At 41.3% G+C, this 19840-nt stretch overlaps 1 protein-coding gene across 3 annotated transcripts; it reads right to left on the bottom strand.

Annotated features, from left to right (window-relative positions):
• Positions 1 to 1411: 1411 nt before the first annotated feature.
• LOC127761724 (serine carboxypeptidase-like 17) lies at positions 1412 to 9410 on the bottom strand. Of its 3 annotated transcripts, XM_052286054.1 has the most exons (16): positions 8989 to 9410; positions 6734 to 6778; positions 6108 to 6421; positions 5847 to 5992; positions 5648 to 5727; positions 5263 to 5385; positions 5084 to 5186; positions 3781 to 3818; positions 3587 to 3688; positions 3407 to 3487; positions 3167 to 3313; positions 2973 to 3044; positions 2550 to 2668; positions 2315 to 2428; positions 2015 to 2060; positions 1416 to 1885 (listed from the first exon to the last, which is right to left on the bottom strand). In XM_052286054.1, the coding sequence occupies exons 3-16, from the start codon at positions 6290 to 6292 to the stop codon at positions 1802 to 1804; spliced, it is 1440 nt and encodes a 479-aa protein (XP_052142014.1). In that variant the 5' UTR covers positions 6293 to 6421; positions 6734 to 6778; positions 8989 to 9410; the 3' UTR covers positions 1416 to 1801. The 3 variants fall into 3 exon arrangements, with proteins under 3 accessions (XP_052142015.1, XP_052142014.1, XP_052142013.1); XM_052286055.1 differs by lacking the exon at positions 6734 to 6778 and having other exon boundaries at positions 1412 to 1885; positions 2310 to 2428; XM_052286053.1 differs by lacking the exon at positions 6734 to 6778.
• Between the last annotated feature and the right edge of the window lie 10430 nt (positions 9411 to 19840).

Here is a 19840-nt window from a genome sequence, read left to right as displayed (position 1 = left end):
TTAAAGATTAATTGAAATCCGTAATAAAAAATAAAATAGATTTAGAAACTAGAAAAATCAAATATAAGAGTTCAAGTAAAAATACATTTTACGAACAACTGAAATTAGGAATAAAAAATAAGAAATATTAGAAGAATAATTCATATAGACACAGTATGAGATTAATAAAAAAAATATGAGATTAATAAGGAATATTAAAAGGAGAGTGCATATAAGAACTCAATATGAGATTAATAAAAATTTGGAATAAAAATAAATAAATCCGAAATTAGCAAAAGAAAATAAAAGAAGAGTTCAAGTAGGAATACAATTTAACATTAGCTGAAATTCGGAATTAAAAATAAGCAATATTGAAAGAAGAATCCATATAAGAACCCAATACGAGATTAATTAAAATTTAGAATAAAAAATAAAATAATATCCAAAATTAGAAAATTTAAAAGAGAGTTCAAGTAGGAATACAATTTTGAAACAACTGAGATTGAAAATAAAAAATAAAAACATTAAAAGAACACAATACGGTAATAACTAATTTCTTTTAAAAAAATCTAAAATTAGAAAAAGATAAAAATAAGATTTCAATTAGTAATACAATTTATAAATAACTAAAATTTTTGATAAAAATAAAGATTATTGAAATAAAAAACCATCTAAAACACATAACGAGATAAATTAAATAACATGCCTATAAAAGAGTAGAGTGATGGTGGTTGATACGACATATAAAAATTGTTAATAAAACACCAAATAGAATCCTAATGACGATTAAAAGGAGGGACGTCAAGCAGGCCGTGAAGCAAACGAGTAAGGCGGTTGCCGGGATGTCTAGAAAGTAAAAAAAAAAAAACAAACCCCATTGATAATCATATTCGATTTTTAAATCTCAATGACAATAAAAAGGAGAAGCAGCGGGCGGGGTGCATAAGAGTATACTTGCAGAGCCGCCGACAACTGACGAGACTTCTAGAAAATAAAAAATGAATTCCAACGATATTTATGTTCGATTTTTAGAATCATAATGACAATAAAGAATAGACGGCGGACGGGCTGTAGAGGGGCATAGTGGCATCGATTGATGGGACTTCTAAAAAATATAAAAAATGGAACTACAAGTCCAATTTTTAAAGGTTTGAAACTTCTAAAAAGTAAAAAAAAACCACTAATAATCATGTTCGATTTTAAAATCTCAATGACAATAAAGAAGGAAGGCAGCGGGCGAGCTATACAGGAGTACAATGGCAAAGCCATAGACGGTTTGGCGGGACTTCTAGAAAGTAAAATTGAACCCAGACAATAATTATGTTCGATTTTTAAAATCTCAATGACAATAAAGAGAAGAGACATTAGACGGGCCGTAGAGGAGTATAATGACAACGTTTGACGAGACATCTAGAAATTATAAAAATGAAACCCAACATGACAATAAACTCTAGAAACTATAAAATCCAATATTTAAAGGTTTCAAGAAGAATAAAAAGAAATAGTGGTAGATTGAGCAAGCAAATAAAGAAGAAGATGACATAAGGGGTAGCAACTGGTGTGACTTTTAAAAACTATATAATTAGAAACACGAGATGATAAGGGTTGGTCTTTCAAAGTCTTAAGACAATAAGATAGCTATCTAATAAATTTTAAGTAAAATCATATAAAAAATATATGATTTTGTTTAGATGCTAGCCGCGCAATTTGCGCGGGCCATCCAGCTAGTTATATTGATTTACTCAATATAATGAGCACATTACATATGTTGATGATGGTCGGAATCTGAATTCAGAGATGCCGTATTGTGCGCGACGGCACATCAGAGGGGTCCACCAGCCAGCCACCGTTTTGCCATAATGAAGGATTCCTTAGGCCGATTTTCGGGAGGAATATGGCAACCACCCTACATCCATAGGAAAACAACCAAATAGTCTTGTGTTAGGCATGAATACCAGTGACATCTAATTCTCCATTTAATGTATGAACAAAAATGGTGAATGGACCCAACGAAGGGGTAGAGAACGAGACAAACCTTTATTGTCGCAAAGGTCAGGTTGTTAGCATACTTGATTGTGAATCTGGTGTAAGAAAACAACATTCACCTCTAATCAGGTCAAGAAGAAATTTTAGCAAACTAAGCTACCAATTGTAAGAAGTACTATTTTTTTCCCATTCTCTTTTTTCATCTTCATATTTTGTTAAACATAGTGTCAATTTTATGTCTAATTTCGTTCATATTAAAAATGAAAGTGACTAATAAATGATGATGCAATCGATTGTTTTCAGAGATAAGACCAGATGGGGATGCAAGACGATAGGAAAATCACTTAACCCTGCAGCCTGGCCATCAAGGTGCCATGCTCTCCAATCATCAACAATGGAAAAGTTTAATGATCTTATCCATGCCTGCGTGCCTGAGAATGGCACAATAGGGTCGTGGTCTCCGCTGCACCCACATAAGTTTTTTTTTTTTTTACAGAGCATTAAGCGTAAGCGATCAGGAAGATTCAAAACAATATGTAAATAAGAAATGAGCCTGCTGAAAATATTGATTATGCTAATTGAACCTGTACACAAGAGCACGGTAACCCCTGGTGGTGACGTTGAAATGGCATTCTATGCTGCTTGGAAGATCACGTGTGTAAGGAAGACCCGTAGCGCACCTTATCCATTCCGTCACCGTTCCCTATTTAGAAGGTGATTTATTATTGACTTGTAGATTAATTAGCCCCTCCGTTTTAAATTATTTATCGCTTTAATTTTGTTCTAAGTTAAACATTTCTAATTTTAACTATCAATTTATAAAAAATCAATAATAGTTTAGCAACATATGAACTATATATTTTGAAAACATTTCTCATGGTGAATCTGGAAACATAGTATTATGTTGTTAAAATATATAAATTTTTAAAAATTGCTAGTCAAAGTTAGTAATTTTTGACAAAGAGAGAATAGTAAAAGGCTCACGACCAAGAGATAAGGAAGTTTACCTCCTTTATCCCGAGAGCAGCTCTGGTGGCATTGTCATTTGCCCAGAAGTAAGACAGGTAGTATCGGTATGCCTAAAAGCAAAATTTGGCAATCGTTTGTAAAGAAAACTCAATGGAAATGTAGGTGCTTTCGCCTCATTCGAATTACATTTGCATGAAATTAAAAATCCAAAACACAATAAATAGTGACTTACAGCAAAACAACTGAAAGGAGGTTCAACAGGTGGGTCACCTAACCAATAGTGCTCCTCGGTTAGAGACTTCCTATTGGAAGCATCTCTTCCTGGCATTGGCCATGGCCAGTCAAAGGGACATGCTGGTTCCAATACTTCTGACATGAGCTGTGGAGAAGGTATATATATAGATGACAAAGCTAGCTAGACGGTAAGTTCAGACAATAAGGGCAATATATATATATAGATGTCAAAGCTTACATTGTTAATGGTCTGCATTACGTCAGTGCATGGTTTGTTCGTTGGGTTTTCATAATCCCCTTTACAATTTGCCAGGGCAGCCTTTTGATAAATAGAAGGGGAAAAGAATAAGTATCTTCACTGACATTACATCGTTAGGATTTTAGTGGGCTACACTTCAGTAAAAAAATATAAGATTACCTCATACAATTGGTCAGATATCACTCCAAATGAATGAGAGTATGGAACCCTAGAGTTCACATCAATCTTATCTCCTGCACTAGGATTGCCGACTAGATAACCCTGAATAAAAGCAACAAGAGTTAACAAGCTAGATACATATATAATTTCTATTTTGTCATCTAAGTGATTATCTGCACACTAGAAAATACAACCTTTAAATTAATGATTGGATGATGCATTTCTTCAATTCCTGAAGCACAATACAATTGTCATTAATGAATCACATACAAAACTATAATTAAGAGCTCAAGAACATAAATCTTTATGCTCTTATAAAATAATAATTAAGCCGTGATTGTAAGCCCTGCAACTATCTTTTAACTTACATATCAATTTATCAACGTAACTCACTACAAATGGTTTTTTTAAACCACGTAAATGGTCAAAATTACTCATTCTCTATTGATATATGTATTTTCTCTAATTTCATCTGATAGTCTAGTCAATCGTGCTCCTAGCCACTCACCTTCAGAAAGTCACTTATCCACACTTACTTCGGTGACAGGCACTCTCATCTTCTCATTTTAACCGTTAGCCTCCTTAATTAACCGCCTCCATCCTAAACTTGTAAACCCTCCCCGACCAGTCTATGTGGACATCCTCTGCATGGCCTCCAACACGATTTCTAGGGCAACCCATGGGCCATGGAATGAAACTATTTCCACCGGATAGAAAAAGTTCAAAAAGCATTAAAATTTATTTATTTTTGTGAAATTCAAAAAGCATTAAAATTTATTTATTTTTGTGAACTTAGCAAATTTATTCAAATTTGGAATTTGATCAAATGTCGAATCATTCCATTCCGAAATTCCTGATCCCCCCAATAGAAATTTACGAACCAAAATAGTAACCCTACTTAGTGTTAGCTGTGAAAGATCCAGGGGGTCTCTATTGCATCCCTATCTATGTACATGTAGGTTCCCGACTGTTGGACTATAAAATCCAATATGTAGGGCAAGGGCTCCCGCCTCCATTGGAAGGAGCCCAAGCTTGAATACATGGAACGGGGGAGAGAGCAACGACAAGTTACGTTATTGCCCTTGGTTCGTTATATGTAAGTGACATTTCCTCAAGGGTATTTTAGTCATCTAAATTACATTAGTTAAGATAACAACCTAATAATAGGATTATTCCCCAACACCGACTAGCCCACCCCAATGAGAGGTTTCCCTGTAAACAGCCCTGATCCACTACATCTTCAACTCTTCATCCCACGTCATCTCATGTGTACTCCTAGCAAAGGGGGCCATGTGGTGAGACACGGATCTGCGGCGCTGTCTCACGGAAGGTCAGAAGTTGAAGACGTATAAATCCTTTTTGCATTTATGAATGATTTAAGATTTTGATGTTTGTCTATGTGCATTCTGGCATCATATATTTATATTTGAGAATGGAGATACTAATTTTAAAATATGTCGCTTGCTAGCATCACGAAGAGAAAACACATGGATTTACCTTCAGAGAGATACTGCGTGATAAGAGGAACCACCTTTCCGGCGTATGAATCCCCTCCAATATAGAACGGATTGGAAAGGTACTTTGGATGATCATCCAGCCACTGCATAAAGAGACAAAATCTCAACATTTTTTATTAATGGAAGTTTACGGTAGACGCTAGCTTGCTTTGTCTCAACCTTTCGTAGAAATTTCACAATTTGCATAGAAGATGATATGTCTCCAACATCATAACCTTTGGGATCGTGCGCATATGAAAAACCGGAACCAACGGGCGAGTCCACGAAGAGAATGCTTGCCAACTAGAAATGTCCAATCAACCACAAACCAAATGGAGCAGCATCAAAGACAGTTAAATAAATTTCTCATAAACATAATTATGTATATGTAGCTCTCCCACATATATATTCAGCAGAAAAATTGATGACTGAGTGTAAGTGGGTTAATATATGAACCCATCTATAGACTTAATTGGGTAAAATAAAATGTATTGATATACACAGACCTACTTATAGACTAATTCGCTTCTATATCAGTGCTGATATACAAATATTTTGCGCTCACCTTCGTCCAGGAATACGGATTATACTCCAACCGCGGAACCGTGCCGCCGCTGTAACGTTCCGCGACAAACATTACAGGGCCTGAGAAAAAAAAAACATGGCACTGCTCATCATGAACCCCATTATCCCAGTCGCCTCTCCCAATTGCAACCTGCGAATACATCGATGATGTCCGAGTTGCGAATGCACGGGCTACGAACCTATTTCGTACACGAAGCCGCTGAAGACCGAGCACCGCGGCCCGCCCGACAGCCACAGCAGCACGACGTCGCTGCGAGGGCTCCGCTCCGACTCCACGAAGTAGTAGAAGAGCTCCGTCCCGGTCTCCTCCTCCACGCCCACGTACCTGCAGTTTCATGTGATCTCTTGAATCGATCAGAGATTCAGGCTCAGAGTACGCCTCTGCAAAGAAGCAGAGCAATGAGCATTCTTTGGTGTGTGAGGGTGTTCAGTTCACTTACCCGGTCTCAAGGTAGAAGGGTAGAGGACCATCGAATCCCGGCAGGTGGGTGACCACCGTCGCCGCTTGGGCAGGCGGCGGCGGCAGCAGCAGCACAAGGGCGAGGCAAGCGACGAGGCGCAGCAGCAGAGAGAGGTGGCACTGGCAGTGTCCGTCGGCATGCAGCCAGAGAAGCTTCAAGGCCATGCTTCCTTGGTCCGTTGATGATTCAGTCTGTTCTAAAATAAATATGCATCGCGCGCGTATCACGTGGTTAAACTATTGGAGCAGCGACTATTAGTTGGTACTAATAGCTGTCGACGTGTGACGTACTCCCTGCGTTAAAAAAATGTTAATCCTTGTTAGAGCAATGTCGGGTCCCAAAACTAATGATTCGGTAACCGATATGTTTAGACTGTATCAAGCCCTGAATCAGTAGATTGATACAGATTCAACAATCTGGATCTTCATTGCATACGTTTGATCAAGACTCCAGAGGAGATGTTATTACAAAATATATGAGTATTTACAAACTTGTGGCTAACTAATACAGCAGAAGCTATATGATGACTCAACTCTGCCATTTTGCTATAGAATTAAACCATCTAACAATACTAGACTTCAAGACTAGGTTTAAAGGGAACTAACTTATGTGATTGAACTCCCGGCTTCGATAAGAACTCCAAATGGACTCTGAAAAAGGTGGGGGTTGAAGCATGGGTGAGTACAACGTACTCAGCAAGCTATTATATTCAATATGAATGTATGAATTAGTAGTATTTGAGTAGGGCTATGATTACTTGCAGAAAGCAGAGAATATAGAAGGAGAAATCCTGCAATGCGTTTGATGCAACAGTATTTAATAAAATCTGGAATTAAGTTTCTAACCAAATACCATATGAGTCTCGGTACTCAATTCCATGAGCACGGCTATTCAAATAGTTTCATGAATATTCTACTGCAGTAGATGTACGCTTTACCCGTAGTCCACGACTTGCCAATATTTATTAGCTTAGTCATGGCTCAGTATTAGGTTATTAACAATAGTGGCACCTGTTCCATGAACTCTAGTCCCCATGCGCTCTGAACGTAACGTTATCAGCAGCGAGAGGAGTTCTGGCGTTCCCGGGGTTTTTAGAGAGAACTGGATGAGAGACCCCACGTCATCTCAACCAGGTTTCCATAAAATCACACACACAGCTCATGAGCGAAAATCAATATATTTACCTGCGCCTCGGTAAATATCATAAGATGCCCTGCTCGGCATAAGATTGCCTCCTGCGCGAGGACTTACAAAAGGAACCACTGTACAGAGGTACCACATTGTTAATTAACATAATATCTAGGTCTGTCCCCATTCTAGAAGCTGCGGTCGTACTCGTTCGTTTGACATAAGTATTTGGTGGCAATTATATCGACCGGGACAGTACTAGCCACCCGGAAATCAACTAAATCTTACGTACTGTCCCAATCTAAGTTCATTAAATTTTATGCATATTCTAACTAAGCATGGCTAAGCAAAAGCTAGCATATAACTGGTTCGCTATATGTTCAGATTATGCATTCAAAATCATGTATGGCTAGTGCATAGAATAGAATATAGAATGTAGGGCATTTATGCTCAAAGGGAAGGAATAATAACTTGCCTTGCTCCAACGCAAATAAATCCGAGATAGGCAACCTGATTATCCGATCCTCGAAATACCACAGGTTACCATCCAAAATAAAATAGACTCTACTAAGAAAGATGAAGAACCAATTTCAATAAAATCCATAAAATAGCAAGAAAGAGATAAACGGTTATGTGGGCTAAGGTTTAGGGTATAGTCTATCTCTTTTATAGGGTATATGGATTATTGTGCTGATATTTTATGCGGAGGTTCTAGAGGGTTGGAGGCTAGAGGGGATTAAGCAACTACTGTTGCTTATATTTCATGTGTGGGTTTGATTAGTAGGAGGATGGGAAGTATACTGGATGATTGAACTGGTTGAACAGATATATAGCTAGTATCGGCTGATGGTAGGTTTTGGTAGGATCATACCTAGGGTTTAGTATTTTTGGGTAGCATCTCGGCTAGACTCTATATTTTATGTGTAGGTTCTGGTAGACAGAAAGTAGGTGGCTAAGAGTATGGTGGATAGATAGTATTGTAGAGGGTATGGAATTTGGATGACAACTGGGATTTGACTAGCAAGGTATCGGTTAGGGTTTGGTTGTTTGCTAGTCGTTGCTAGAGTTGGCAGCATAACGACTAGATTTAGTGTCTTCTCTAGCCGGTGTCGACCGACAATATATCGGCTAGAGGAATATGAGGTTGGTGTAGGTTTGGTGGGGCGGAAGTGTTACTCCGACAACCGTGAGTGGCGGCGGAGCGGCTAAGATCACACAGAGCCCGAGAGCTAACTGTGCGGCGTGCTGTGGAGGTCGAGGGAATAGTGAAGCTCCGACCGCTATACGCATCAAGGCGTGGGGTGCTAGGAGCAGCACTTCGACCTTAGGTTTGGTTTTTGCCGGGCTTTACAACCAACGGTCCAACGTCGGGGATAGTAAACCGCGAACATCCCCATGGAAGGCGTAAAGTTCCAACCGGCGGCTTTTTAGTGGCTAAAGGGGTAATTTGGAATAAAATAAAATATTTGAAAAGCAAATATAAATTTAAGTTGTAAATTCAATTGTAAGATTTAATCAAATATTTATTCAAATAGTATTTGAATAAATTAAGGAAATTCAAACAAAATCTTAAAATAGCAAATTTGGTATCAAAATATAGATTTTGAATTTATATGAATTTAGGTTCAAGTTTGAATGGAATCGGATCTACGGTTTAGGAGATATGGGCTTCTAAAGATTAGGATTTGAATTAAATAGAGAAAATACGAAGAGTTACTGTGCAGGGGCCCACCTGTCAGTGTCTGCCTTTTCTTTTTCCTTTTCTTCTTCCTCCCGTCGTCTTCCTCCTTCTCTTCCTTCTACTGCCGAGCAAACTGACAGGAGGGAGAGGAGGGGCGCCAGAGCTCCAGTGGCCGGAAGGCAACGACGCCGGCGGCCGGTGGTGTTCCCGAGTGCAGCGCACCTAGGGAGGGCATTGTCCTGCAAAGGAAGTGAGGGAAATGGCCGGAACGGCGGATGCAAGGTCGTGAACTGGGAGGAGAGAGAGAGCTTCGGTGAGGTTTGATTCAGAGGTGGAGGAAGAGGGGAAGGGGAAAAATGGAATCCTCTCATCGAGGCAAGCTCGATGGCGCGAGTTATTGGCCGGTATTGCTCCGGTGAGGGAGATCAGCCAATGATGGTGGTGGCCGGTAATGGCCAGGAGAGAGAAGGAGCTCGGAGAGCTCGATGGTGTGGAGGGGAAAAGGGGCAGCCTCGCCGAATACTTATAGGCGGCAAAAGGCGGTGGCGCAAGGCGGTTCCAGAGGGGAAGATCAAGGAAAACTTCGTGACGGCGCCGTGGAAAAGAAAAAGACGGCGTCGGCTCTGTGCTCCGATTGGATGTCGACGGCGGCGCGCACACACGTCGGCTGCCAGGGAGTTGGGCGGCGGGGAAGGAGGAACACGGCACGGCATCGACGCGACTTGGCGGCGACGGTAGGGCAGCGGCGACGGTTTCTTAGAGAAGGAGAAAACGGCGGAGGAGGAGGGTAAGGCACAGCAGCGGCGGAGGAGGACGAACACGGCACGGTGCAAGTTGGCGGCTCGGCTGGGTGTTGGGCCGGCTTGGGCCGAAGGAGAAAAAGAATTTCGGCCCAATTTAAGTAGAATTGGTTTCTCAATTTTGAAAGGGATTTGAATAGAAGATTTTGAAAGGAAAATATATTTGGAGATAATTTGAATAGGGAAGGTTGAAAGGAAATTATATTTGGATCTAATTTCAAAAAGAGATATTTTCTAATTTGAGTGCAATATTTTTGGAAGTGGAATATGGTGGAATTTAATGCACTCAAATGAGAGGGGAATTAACAATATAATTCCTCAATGTATATATATGTTTGGAGGAGAATGGTTGGAGGTAAAATAAATAGGATTTGAATCCTAAATTTGATAGTAGAAGTATTTGAAGAATTATTTGTGGCTAATAGGGAAAGTTGAGTGAAGAATATAAATTGCTATTTTCTTAGCACAAGAGCAATTATTCACAATATTTACAATAATACTATTCTTGTGCCAAAGAGGAAATCAAGCCACAGGATTTAAATTGGTGGCTAGATCAAAAGGAGGAATTTGGACATTTGGATCGAGAATCAAAGGATGGGTTTAAGATCAAAGAATGGGCTAACAATTAATTCTAATAAAATTGGAATTACTTTGTTTTAGGTTCTAGGACAGTATGGGAAGGTTTCTTTGACCATAATTCATAAAAAAATAGAAAGAGTTTTCAAACTAAATTTGAATAAAAGAATCTTAGTCTAAAGAAGGTTTTTAAATTAAAACCAAATCAAGAAACACCTTAATTTAACCAACTATATTTTTAAATGAAAAACACAAAAGAAGTTAAATACCAGAAAGAGATTTTATGCAAGTTAGTTTTAGAAGGTCCCTCTAATTGTATTTTCCTAGGTTTAGAAAGTTATTAAGAACATAAAAAGCGGCATGATGCAGGATTAGAAAATAGTTAGTTTTCGGTATGTTACAAGCAAGTACTAATAGAAGATTGTGAGAAGGCTAAATGATAGATGGATGAGAGAGGAGAGGAGATGAGAGAGAGGCACGGATGGCCATATATTTATAGCCGGCATATGTACAGAAACCAAGAAAATATATGAGAGAGACATATAGACTATATATTTATAGTTAAGATATGAGAGAGACATATAGACTATATATTTATAGTTAAGAGCTAACCACTATACGAGTTGGCTGAGCGGTAAACTGTAATGATCTATAAAACTAGCAGTTGGCTATATTATTAGCCATGCTCTTCAGGATGGATGGAGTAGCGGTGTAGCACAACTAACCCACTATTTAAAAATTAAATATATTAAGTTAGATTGATGACATCAGTCGCAGTCTACAGTCTTTTCAGGAATTCAGTCATGTAAAAATAGAGACTGAATTACCACGAAGACCAATGCAAGTAATTCGCTCTCAATCTTGATTATGACCGAAATTTTAGGAGATCGAAACAAATCACCAAAGAAATCAGCGGATCCAAAAAAAAATCACACACACAAACAAATCTCAGAGATGGGGAACCATTGCTCGGTAAGTTGCCATCGCCCATTGGGGAGGATGCAACATCGTGCTTGCGTGTCAGGGAGAAGGGGACGATGCGCTGGCATAAGTGCGCCAGTTCGAGCTAAGAGAAGGGAAGGAGGTGAGGAGGTGAGGACTGGTGGTGGCGGTGGGTGGCCGAGAGGCTAGCACAGCTATAGACGGCCATGTGGGCCGCCTGGCACGCCGGCTGTGCCTGGGCCGAGGCTTGTCGGGCCGGCACGGCCCGACCGACGCACCGGGCCGTGCCGTGGCAGCCCACGTGCCGCACTCACGGCCCAGGCATGGCCCAACACGACTCGGGCCGTGTCGGGCCAACACGAAGGCACGATGGCCCATTGTGCTTTTTCTCAGAATAAGTCTAATCTTCCTCCCTCCTATTGGGCTGTGACATATATATACCTAAAAAAGTCTATTTTACATCCCTATTCTTTGGGCTGTGATATAAATAGCTAAAATAAGTTTATTTAAGGTCTCTATTGTTTGGACAGTGACATTTATTGTCTATTTTTAGTCCCTATACTTTGTGTGCCGGGCCTGGCCTGTCGGCCCATTGTGTCGGGCCGGCCCGACCGCGCCGGGCCAGCCCAGCGTGCCGATGGAGAGGCCCAGGCACGGCCCGGAGGTCGGGCCAGGCCGGCACGGGCCTGACCCAAGTCGGGCCGGGCCTTCGGGCCTCGGGCCTTATGGCCATCTATAAGCACAGCATCGACGACCGTAGCACACGGGCGAACAGAGGTGGAGGCGGCAACCGCTGATTAGTTGTTGGTCGTGTCGTGTGGGGGGCTCGTCCATGCGGGTTAGTTCCCCTCCCTCAAAGTATATATATAGGCATATATACAACTTATATATAGCATTTATAAAGGTATATACAGAATATTTACGTATAAATTTTATATACAAACTTTATACACATGGTTGAATAGGAGTGGCTTGCTAAAAAAGAAAAAAAAAAGTCTGATCAGTCTGGTTGAACGAATTGAACTGGCCTGCTAAATAATGAAGCCCATGAGAAAAATCAAAAAAGAAAAAGGAAAAGCAGAAAACCGCTTGAGCCAAAAATGGAATGAGTGGAACTGGTCGCACGGCCCGGGCCACAGGCGACTAGTCGCCCATTAGCATTCTCGGCTGATGGCAGCGCCGGATATGGTGGATGGGAGGATAGTCGTGATCAGCCGGCTTGTGCGGTGGAGAATGCTAATGATAGTTTTTTGAGATTGTTGGCCTTAAGTCTACTATTGGACCGAATTTTAGCCTATTTGATTAACTGAGGGTTGTGGTGGATTAACCAAATAACTACATTTCAACTATCCAACGCCTCAGATGGAATTATTAACCAAAATTCTCGATCTTTTCAGTTCACTCTAATTTTACCATTCCGTTAGAAGGAAGGAGAGGAAAGAAGGGGACTATAGAGGAACAATTATAGTGGAGTACTACCTAAAAGACTGCTTCAGCGTTCCTGTTTCCTACTAATATTCAAAAGTATGGGCCGATTCATTTTGAAGGAAAACCAAATGATTTAGATTGCTAAGGATTAATTCCTATTAGCATCATCCGGTTCATAGGAACGTAGGTATAGGAAAACCAAATACAAAAATACAAATTTTCTCTTGTAAGAGAGGAAACATAGGAAATTTTCATCCACTCGGACCTGTTGGAAATTCCTATGGGTTAAAATGTGCATGCATTTCTATTTTTTTCACTTTTCATATTCCTATATGTTAGAATAAAGAAATAATTTATCCAAAATGAATAGACCCTAAATGGATATTTTTTATATAGGAAAATATAAGCTGAGATGCACCGGAAATTTCTCTCGAGGGAACAATACATCTACACTCTAGCGCTCTTGGCTGCTTGATGCTAAGCGGCCCGGGGAGGGGGGGGGGGCAGCGAGCCATCCGAAATTGAATGCCACACCATTTGTCAACTTATAGGAATTATTAAAAACACGAGAATGAGTTGAATGGGTCATTTTAATATTCCCTCCATCCGGAAAGAGAGAATGGGTTTTTTCCATATGGCTATATCATATTTTCATAGGCGGATGTGGCAACCGTCTCCACCTCATGTGTCTATAAAAATAGCAATTTTCGCAGGTAAGCTGCACAACTGCACACAAAAAGGGTATTTCCGCATGCGGGATGTTATGCCATCCGCCGGCAAAAAGAAAAATCGGTAAAAAAAAAACTGAAACCCTAGCAGCTCCCATGTCAAGCAACCATCGCCCGTCGCCATTGCTCCCGTGCCCAAGGTTCGTCGCCAGAGCAATGCGTGAGGGAGAGGTGGTAGGATCTGCATGGGAGAGGAAGAGCCGCCAGATCCACACCTCCCGTCCCTCCCGAAGGCGACGCCACCATCATCATTGTTGCCGCCGAAATCGCCGCCACCGCTCCTACCGTCCCTGGCCGAATGGGGGTGGATATGCCACTCTTGTGGGTGCAAGTGGTGGATCCGCCCAGTCCAAGGCCGCTACCGTGCCCGAGAGGCCGAGACTGCCACCTCCGCTCCCACCATCCTCCATGTCGGATCCATCATCATCAAGCTCCCCGCCACTCCAGCTCGGCGCCAGCCGCTTCTGCCTACCGCCAGTCACCGACCCACCCGCCGCTGTTGCCTCGGTTGCATTGCCAGCCGCACAAACGAGAGGGAGTGTGTGCGTGCATGTGTGTGTGTGTGAGAGAGAGAGAGAGTGGAGGATGAGAGGATAAGAGGGGAGGTGGAGGAGTGGAGAGGATTTGGTATTTTATATTTAGTTCACATTGATTTTTGTAAGCGGACCTCTTATAGAGCGCCTATGAAAATCTGATTTTCACATGCAGCCACCTAAGAAGCCCGCTCAATAAAATAAGTCTAGTTTTGTAGGTGGGTCTCTTATGAGGACGCATGAGAAAAATGCATTTTTGCACATAGGAACATCTTAGGGGCCCCTTTTGTAACATAAAGAATGTCTCGTCCAGAAAAATCAAAGTAGACTTATTTCCCCTTTCATTTGTTCCACAAAGATTTTATTTTGGAACAGTCAGTGCATTCGATTTTGTTAAAGTGGAAAACAAATACATTGGGATTTATTAAAATGGGACAAACACATTAATGTTTGCTAGAATGGATGGGAAATATATTGGTGTTTGTTAAAGTGAGATATTATAGTGTTTTTAATTTTGTATTGATACGTGCAATATGGACTAAAAAAGAAGTTACGGGACAGAAATAGTACTTGACTTATGAAAATCATATGATTTTAATGAGAAAATATTGTTTGAATAGAATTAAGAGGAGAGATGATAAGACATGGTTCCTTCGACTTCTCAAAGGAAATCAATACAATTTGGTTTACTCTATCCAGATTTTATATACAAATTGATTTATTTTGAGATTGAGAAAGTAAGTTCATATTCGACGAACTCCAAAAAGTGACGAACATATTTTCTTTTTGAATTTTTCAAACAAAATTCTATAAACTAAAGAGCTACTTCCTCCATTCTAAAATATTTAAATTTGAAGTAAAAGGATAGTTATATTTGGAACGGAGGGAATATATTGGGAAAAAAAATCATAAAAGGGTTTTTAATCCTATAAAATCCCTATACCAAAGTTCCTAATTAATGACCCCCTTGCTTTCAAATGCAAATTTCTTTAGTTACGTGCGAGTCGCACGTTTCGTCGTAACTAGACCCCACACAGCATACTGCATAAGTGAAGTGCAGAACTACTTTGGTACAGTATAGAATAAAGTACATTTGGTACCGTAGATGGTGGTATCGTCGTTGCTCGTGATCGTGAGCGCTCGCACCGTACGGTTGCCCATAGGTCAGTCGCAAGCTAATATCGTTACGTACTCGCTAGATCATCTGGCTATCATTGTCACTTAAAATCTGTCGTGAAGCGTATTGGTAAATTTTCGAAACGAAAAATTATTCTTTAAATATTTTTAATAAAAAATGTAAAAATAGAAAAACTCGTACCTAACGGTCCACATGCATAGTAGCCCATCGGGCCTCAACGTAGAGCCCAATAGATGCATACGTAAACAAATCCAAAAGCCCAGAGCCACTTCCCACTTTTCATGCGGCCTGCAGATTGCAGATCCAACTCCTCGGCCTTCTATTCCTTCAACCACGCAAGCCCATAGTCCGGATACAGGCCGCCGGTGCGGAGATGCAGGAGCGAAGGGGCGTCGACGGCGGCGCTGTCCTCCCCGATCTCGACGGCGGCGCTGTTCTCCCCGATCTCGGCGTGCCAGTTTCGGGTCGCCGCGTGCGCCTCGCTTCCCCTCGCCGCCGTGATCAGCACCCCAGCGGTTAGTACTCGTCTGCTGCTTATGGAGTTCTAGACACCGACATGGGCGATTTTGATTATCGAATGGGAATTGGGAAAAAGCCCTAATCCTACCGTTTCTTCTAGTTCCGCTGTCTCGTGCAAAATTATGGAATTAATCTTGCCAAGCTAGGTTGAAACGGGATGTGCAGTTTGCCAATTTCGGAATTAGTGCGGTTCCTTTGCGATTAGCATGTTACTCCCATGATAGCCTATGTTAATTTCCCCCTCTGCAATGCCAGTGATAACTTGACTGTAAGAATTTGTCGCCGCCGGTTAGTTCTTTGTCCGTGCACCACGATTTTCACTCCAGAGTCCATATACTTGCGTGCAAATTAAGCTGCGTCTCCATCTTGGTATAGTAGTACTTTTCAAATGGGAGTATTTTACGGCTAATGTTTCTCCTCTTAATTGTTTGTGGGTTGTCTATCTTTTGCTTGTTCTATCCTCCAAATTTGTTTGGATTTGGTTGGCCAAGGTCCTCCTCCGTCTGGCTATCTTTCTCGTTTGCCAAACTTTTAGATTTGGAAAGATTGACGGGTGGTGGCATGGTAGGGGACGGCAGATTGACATATATTGGAGCAAGCGGCAAGTGGTGCTCCGGATATGATTTTTCTGGACATCATATCTGCAGCAAGCGTTTTGCGAGGAAGTGCTTTGTCTTTTTAAAATGTGTCACGGGTTAACGTAGGATGCTATTACTCGCACTAGCTAATTATTTTGTTTATCTGAAAACGAACGCCACCGTTGAAATACGAGTAGATGCAGTACATCTCCAAAAAAAATAAAAAATCTTGAGGTCAGGGTTAGTGACATCTTGCAACAGGTGTTATGAATATTTTTAAGTGCAGAATATGCTACCGTGGTGGTCTTGAGCACTAGCAAGAGGTAAAGCTATATGCCACAGCATTGCCATGTAAGTGCTTTCATCATATATTTTCCAGTTCTGTGAAAAGCTAGCTTGTGTATGTAGTGTGGACATGCTTAGAAACAAATGCCCAACCCAGTAACTTCATTAACTTTGGATATACTAATATACTTTGAAATGCATACCGAGGTAGAAAGTATAGGTGGACTTTAAATAGCTTAGCAGCGGCCAATTCGGTGCTAGGCTTCTCCTGGTTCCGTGTGTTGGAGCTGTCGACGTGTGGGTGGTGGTATACTTTTTTTTCTTTTCCTGGTTACGATCTTACGGGGTTGTAATCTTGTAATTTTTCTTCTGCTCTATCAATAGAACTTCGCACCATCTTGTGCGAGTTGTTCAAAAAAAAAACTTTAAATAGCTGGTATTTGTTGTGTTGTCTTTGTAGAAAACTTGTCCAAACTTGGCCATTAGCACATCGTCTTGTAATTGACAGGTGGAGAGGATGACTCATTATGCACATCTCTATCTTGCATTTCTCATGTGTCGGTTTACAACCAAAATGCTTTGCTCTTGCAGTATCCAACCTTATTTTTTTTCTAATGGGGGCAACAGAGGGTGGTTTGGAAAATGCTTTGGTCACAGCTGAACTTGAGATCTTGAAAGAAGAGAAACTTCAGTTGCTATCTGGCACTCGGTACTGAGCACCATCCATCGCCATCTGCTTTGCTTTCAGCATCTTCTTACTCACCCAACTTAAGGATGTAACAAACCCACCATGGATGCCTGTGGAGCAATTCTCTCCCTTCTTTTTACCTGCCAAAGCTTCCTTCCATGATGCCTCCTTTTTCCTTCATTTTTCCTCTTTCCATTTAGCCTCTCTTGGTGGCATCATGCTCACCAAAGGAATGGACTTGGCATCCATTTGGTGCTAATCTCTAAGCTGCTGGCTGTATTGCATAAGTATTCTTTAAGGATCCTAGATAGTATTTGTGGGTGTCCTGACTATAATGGAGGAGGTACCATCCCCACTTTCCTACTGGTTGTGTATAACCCCTGAAACCAATGAGCTTTGCTTGCGGCTTTCCTCGTCTGTACTCCAGCTTTATTCCCATTCTCTTATCGTGCACCTGTTCCTCTCTTCATGTTTCTCGGTGGCATCTAACAATGCTGATGGATATATCTGCAGGCGTCTTGATGCATCCTATGCTTCTTCCTTAAGATAAGAAGAGCAATGGTGTTTATTACATTACCATATTAGCATGACGAAGGTTGCTCATTAGTATATCAATATATGAATCTCTGAATTTGTTTATGACCCATTTCTTTGAGCTGCGTATACGTATACTTAATACATGTTCTTTTGAAATATCTACTTAATACATGTAAAGAAAATGGAAGGAAAAGTAGAAGAGATCCATAAAGTGGATATCTATCATAAGGTTGCAGAGTTGGATTAAGCGTGTACGGACATTAGTGGGCCTTGCGGCATGACTTTTTTAGTACTTCTGCATACCTGTGGTAGTACCATAATGCAGCATTAGATTCATCTTAAACATATATATTTATCTCTTTGTCCATGCTTACCTGCAAAGTCTACAAGGCCATTAGTCCTTGTGATTGAGCAAAGCATCCCCTTCGCGGCAGTCTTATAATGGGCTTCTAGCCTTGTGCCTTATATATTCTTGCCATTCAACTAGGCTTCATTACTTTTAGGACCCATGAAGCCATGTGCCTTCATTCAACTAACTGCCATCAAATGTGTTAGGTTTCTCTTCTTAGCGTCTAAACTAGGCTGAAGCAAACTGATCTGATCCTTCTTTCCCTGACGCAAGATGCTGGTTCGATTAGGTTGTATCTTGTGCTAAGGGGGCAAGTACATGAAAGATGCAGTCAACACGATAAGCTGCAAAATAATTGTCTAGCTGGCTCCTTATGGAGCTTTCTAATGGGTGGACAGCACTAACAAAAATAAAATCATCCTTTCTGCAATGGACGAAATGTGATTATGGTGCTAACATTTGACCAACTAGAAGCTACGGTATCGGATCATCCAAACTTTCTTTCATCCTATTTCAAACTATCTGCTGTATCGGAGTTCATCGGTGTGCGGGATTTCAGCGGTATGTAGGAGCTGTTGTACTCAAAGTCATCGATGCGCTTGAGAAGAGAGTCGAGGTGGTCCAAAGTGTAATTCTTTGTATGCCTGGTGAAAATAAAAACAGAAAACATTTGTTTCAAAAGATAAGAAAAGAATTGAAAAACATAATTTATATTTAAAAAATAGCATGTGACTGTCATCAAGAAGTGGGGTGGAGAGGACTGAAGAGGTTGGCCTTGCTGCAGCCCGTGCCTCGCAAAATCCAAACAAATTAAACTCCTGCCTACAATGGCGACCCGTTCATGCAATCCTTTTTCTCTCTTTTTTCCTCTCCAGAGTCCAGTCCAGGCTAGAACCTGCAGCAGTGTGGCCAGCAGCGTCCCTATTGCTGCATGTTTTTGCATCAGCCGGTGACTGATGAGTGAGTGAGGTTGCTGGGCTGGCCGGCCTCGGTATCCTGGCTCCCATTAGGGTGGGCATCAAAAGACAGTGCAACGCTGCCGTGGACTAGATGGGCAAAGCAGCAAGCACAGGGCCGACCCTTTGGAAGGGCATGCCAGCCAGGGGGGCACACGTTAGTTGACAATAATATCAGTCCATCACAATTTTAGGTATCTGACTCGTCTCTTTCCCTCTCACTTCACACAGATGGGGAGTAATGGTGTGGGAGCTGCCGCTGCACTGCGTGGTAGAAACAAATCTGGGGTCAGAGCTGGCCTAGAGAGAGAGAGAGAGAGAGACCCAATGCATGATGGGGGAAGGAACCTTGTGATATGGAGATGCAGCATAGCATAGGGAAGGGCCGATGCACATGCCAATGCCACTGCCGATCAGGTACAGATGCTCTCTCTACAGATCCCTCTAGCTTGGTTGGTTAATGCTATTAGGCATGGAGGTTTGTTGCTTGCTTTACTTTGCTCAATGGCTATAGTAAAAGTGGTGATCAAGATAAGATAGCAATGCTGCCTGGAACAGTGAAAATCTGAATTATTATCAGGGTTTATGGAGCAAAGAAGTAAAGCAATCAAGGCATGCATGCCTCGCAGGATAAATATATACACATCTCTGTCGGAACCTTTTCAGGGTCATGTCTATAATGCCACTTTGCTAAGCCACGGGTTTGCATTTAGCTTAGTTGAGGCAACATGAGCTTGGGACCCGCAGTGAGTGTAGCTGTGAATCTCTGATTCATCAGCTTTGTTGCAGTGTGCAGTCACTCACTTATGATGTTTTCACCCACACATACAGAGAGATACACTCCTA

Source organism: Oryza glaberrima, chromosome 2 (genome assembly GCF_000147395.1).
Source record: "Oryza glaberrima chromosome 2, OglaRS2, whole genome shotgun sequence".
Classification (NCBI taxonomy): domain Eukaryota; kingdom Viridiplantae; phylum Streptophyta; class Magnoliopsida; order Poales; family Poaceae; genus Oryza; species Oryza glaberrima.
Note: the sequence above shows the minus strand (reverse complement) of the source record. Positions and strands in the feature narration are given on the sequence as shown.

What these genes read in the sequence shown, in the direction of transcription:
- LOC127761724 (XM_052286054.1), bottom strand. Translation starts at nt 6,292, where the DNA reads ATGGCCTTGAAGCTTCTCTGGCTGCATGCCGACGGACACTGCCAGTGC. An exon ending in CCCTTCTACCTTGAGACCGG is followed by an intron (nt 5,993 to 6,107) that starts GTAAGTGAACTG and finishes ATGAAACTGCAG; the next exon opens with GTACGTGGGCGTGGAGGAGG. An exon ending in CTGCTCTCGGGATAAAGGAG is followed by an intron (nt 2,669 to 2,972) that starts GTAAACTTCCTT and finishes CCTTCTAAATAG; the next exon opens with GGAACGGTGACGGAATGGAT.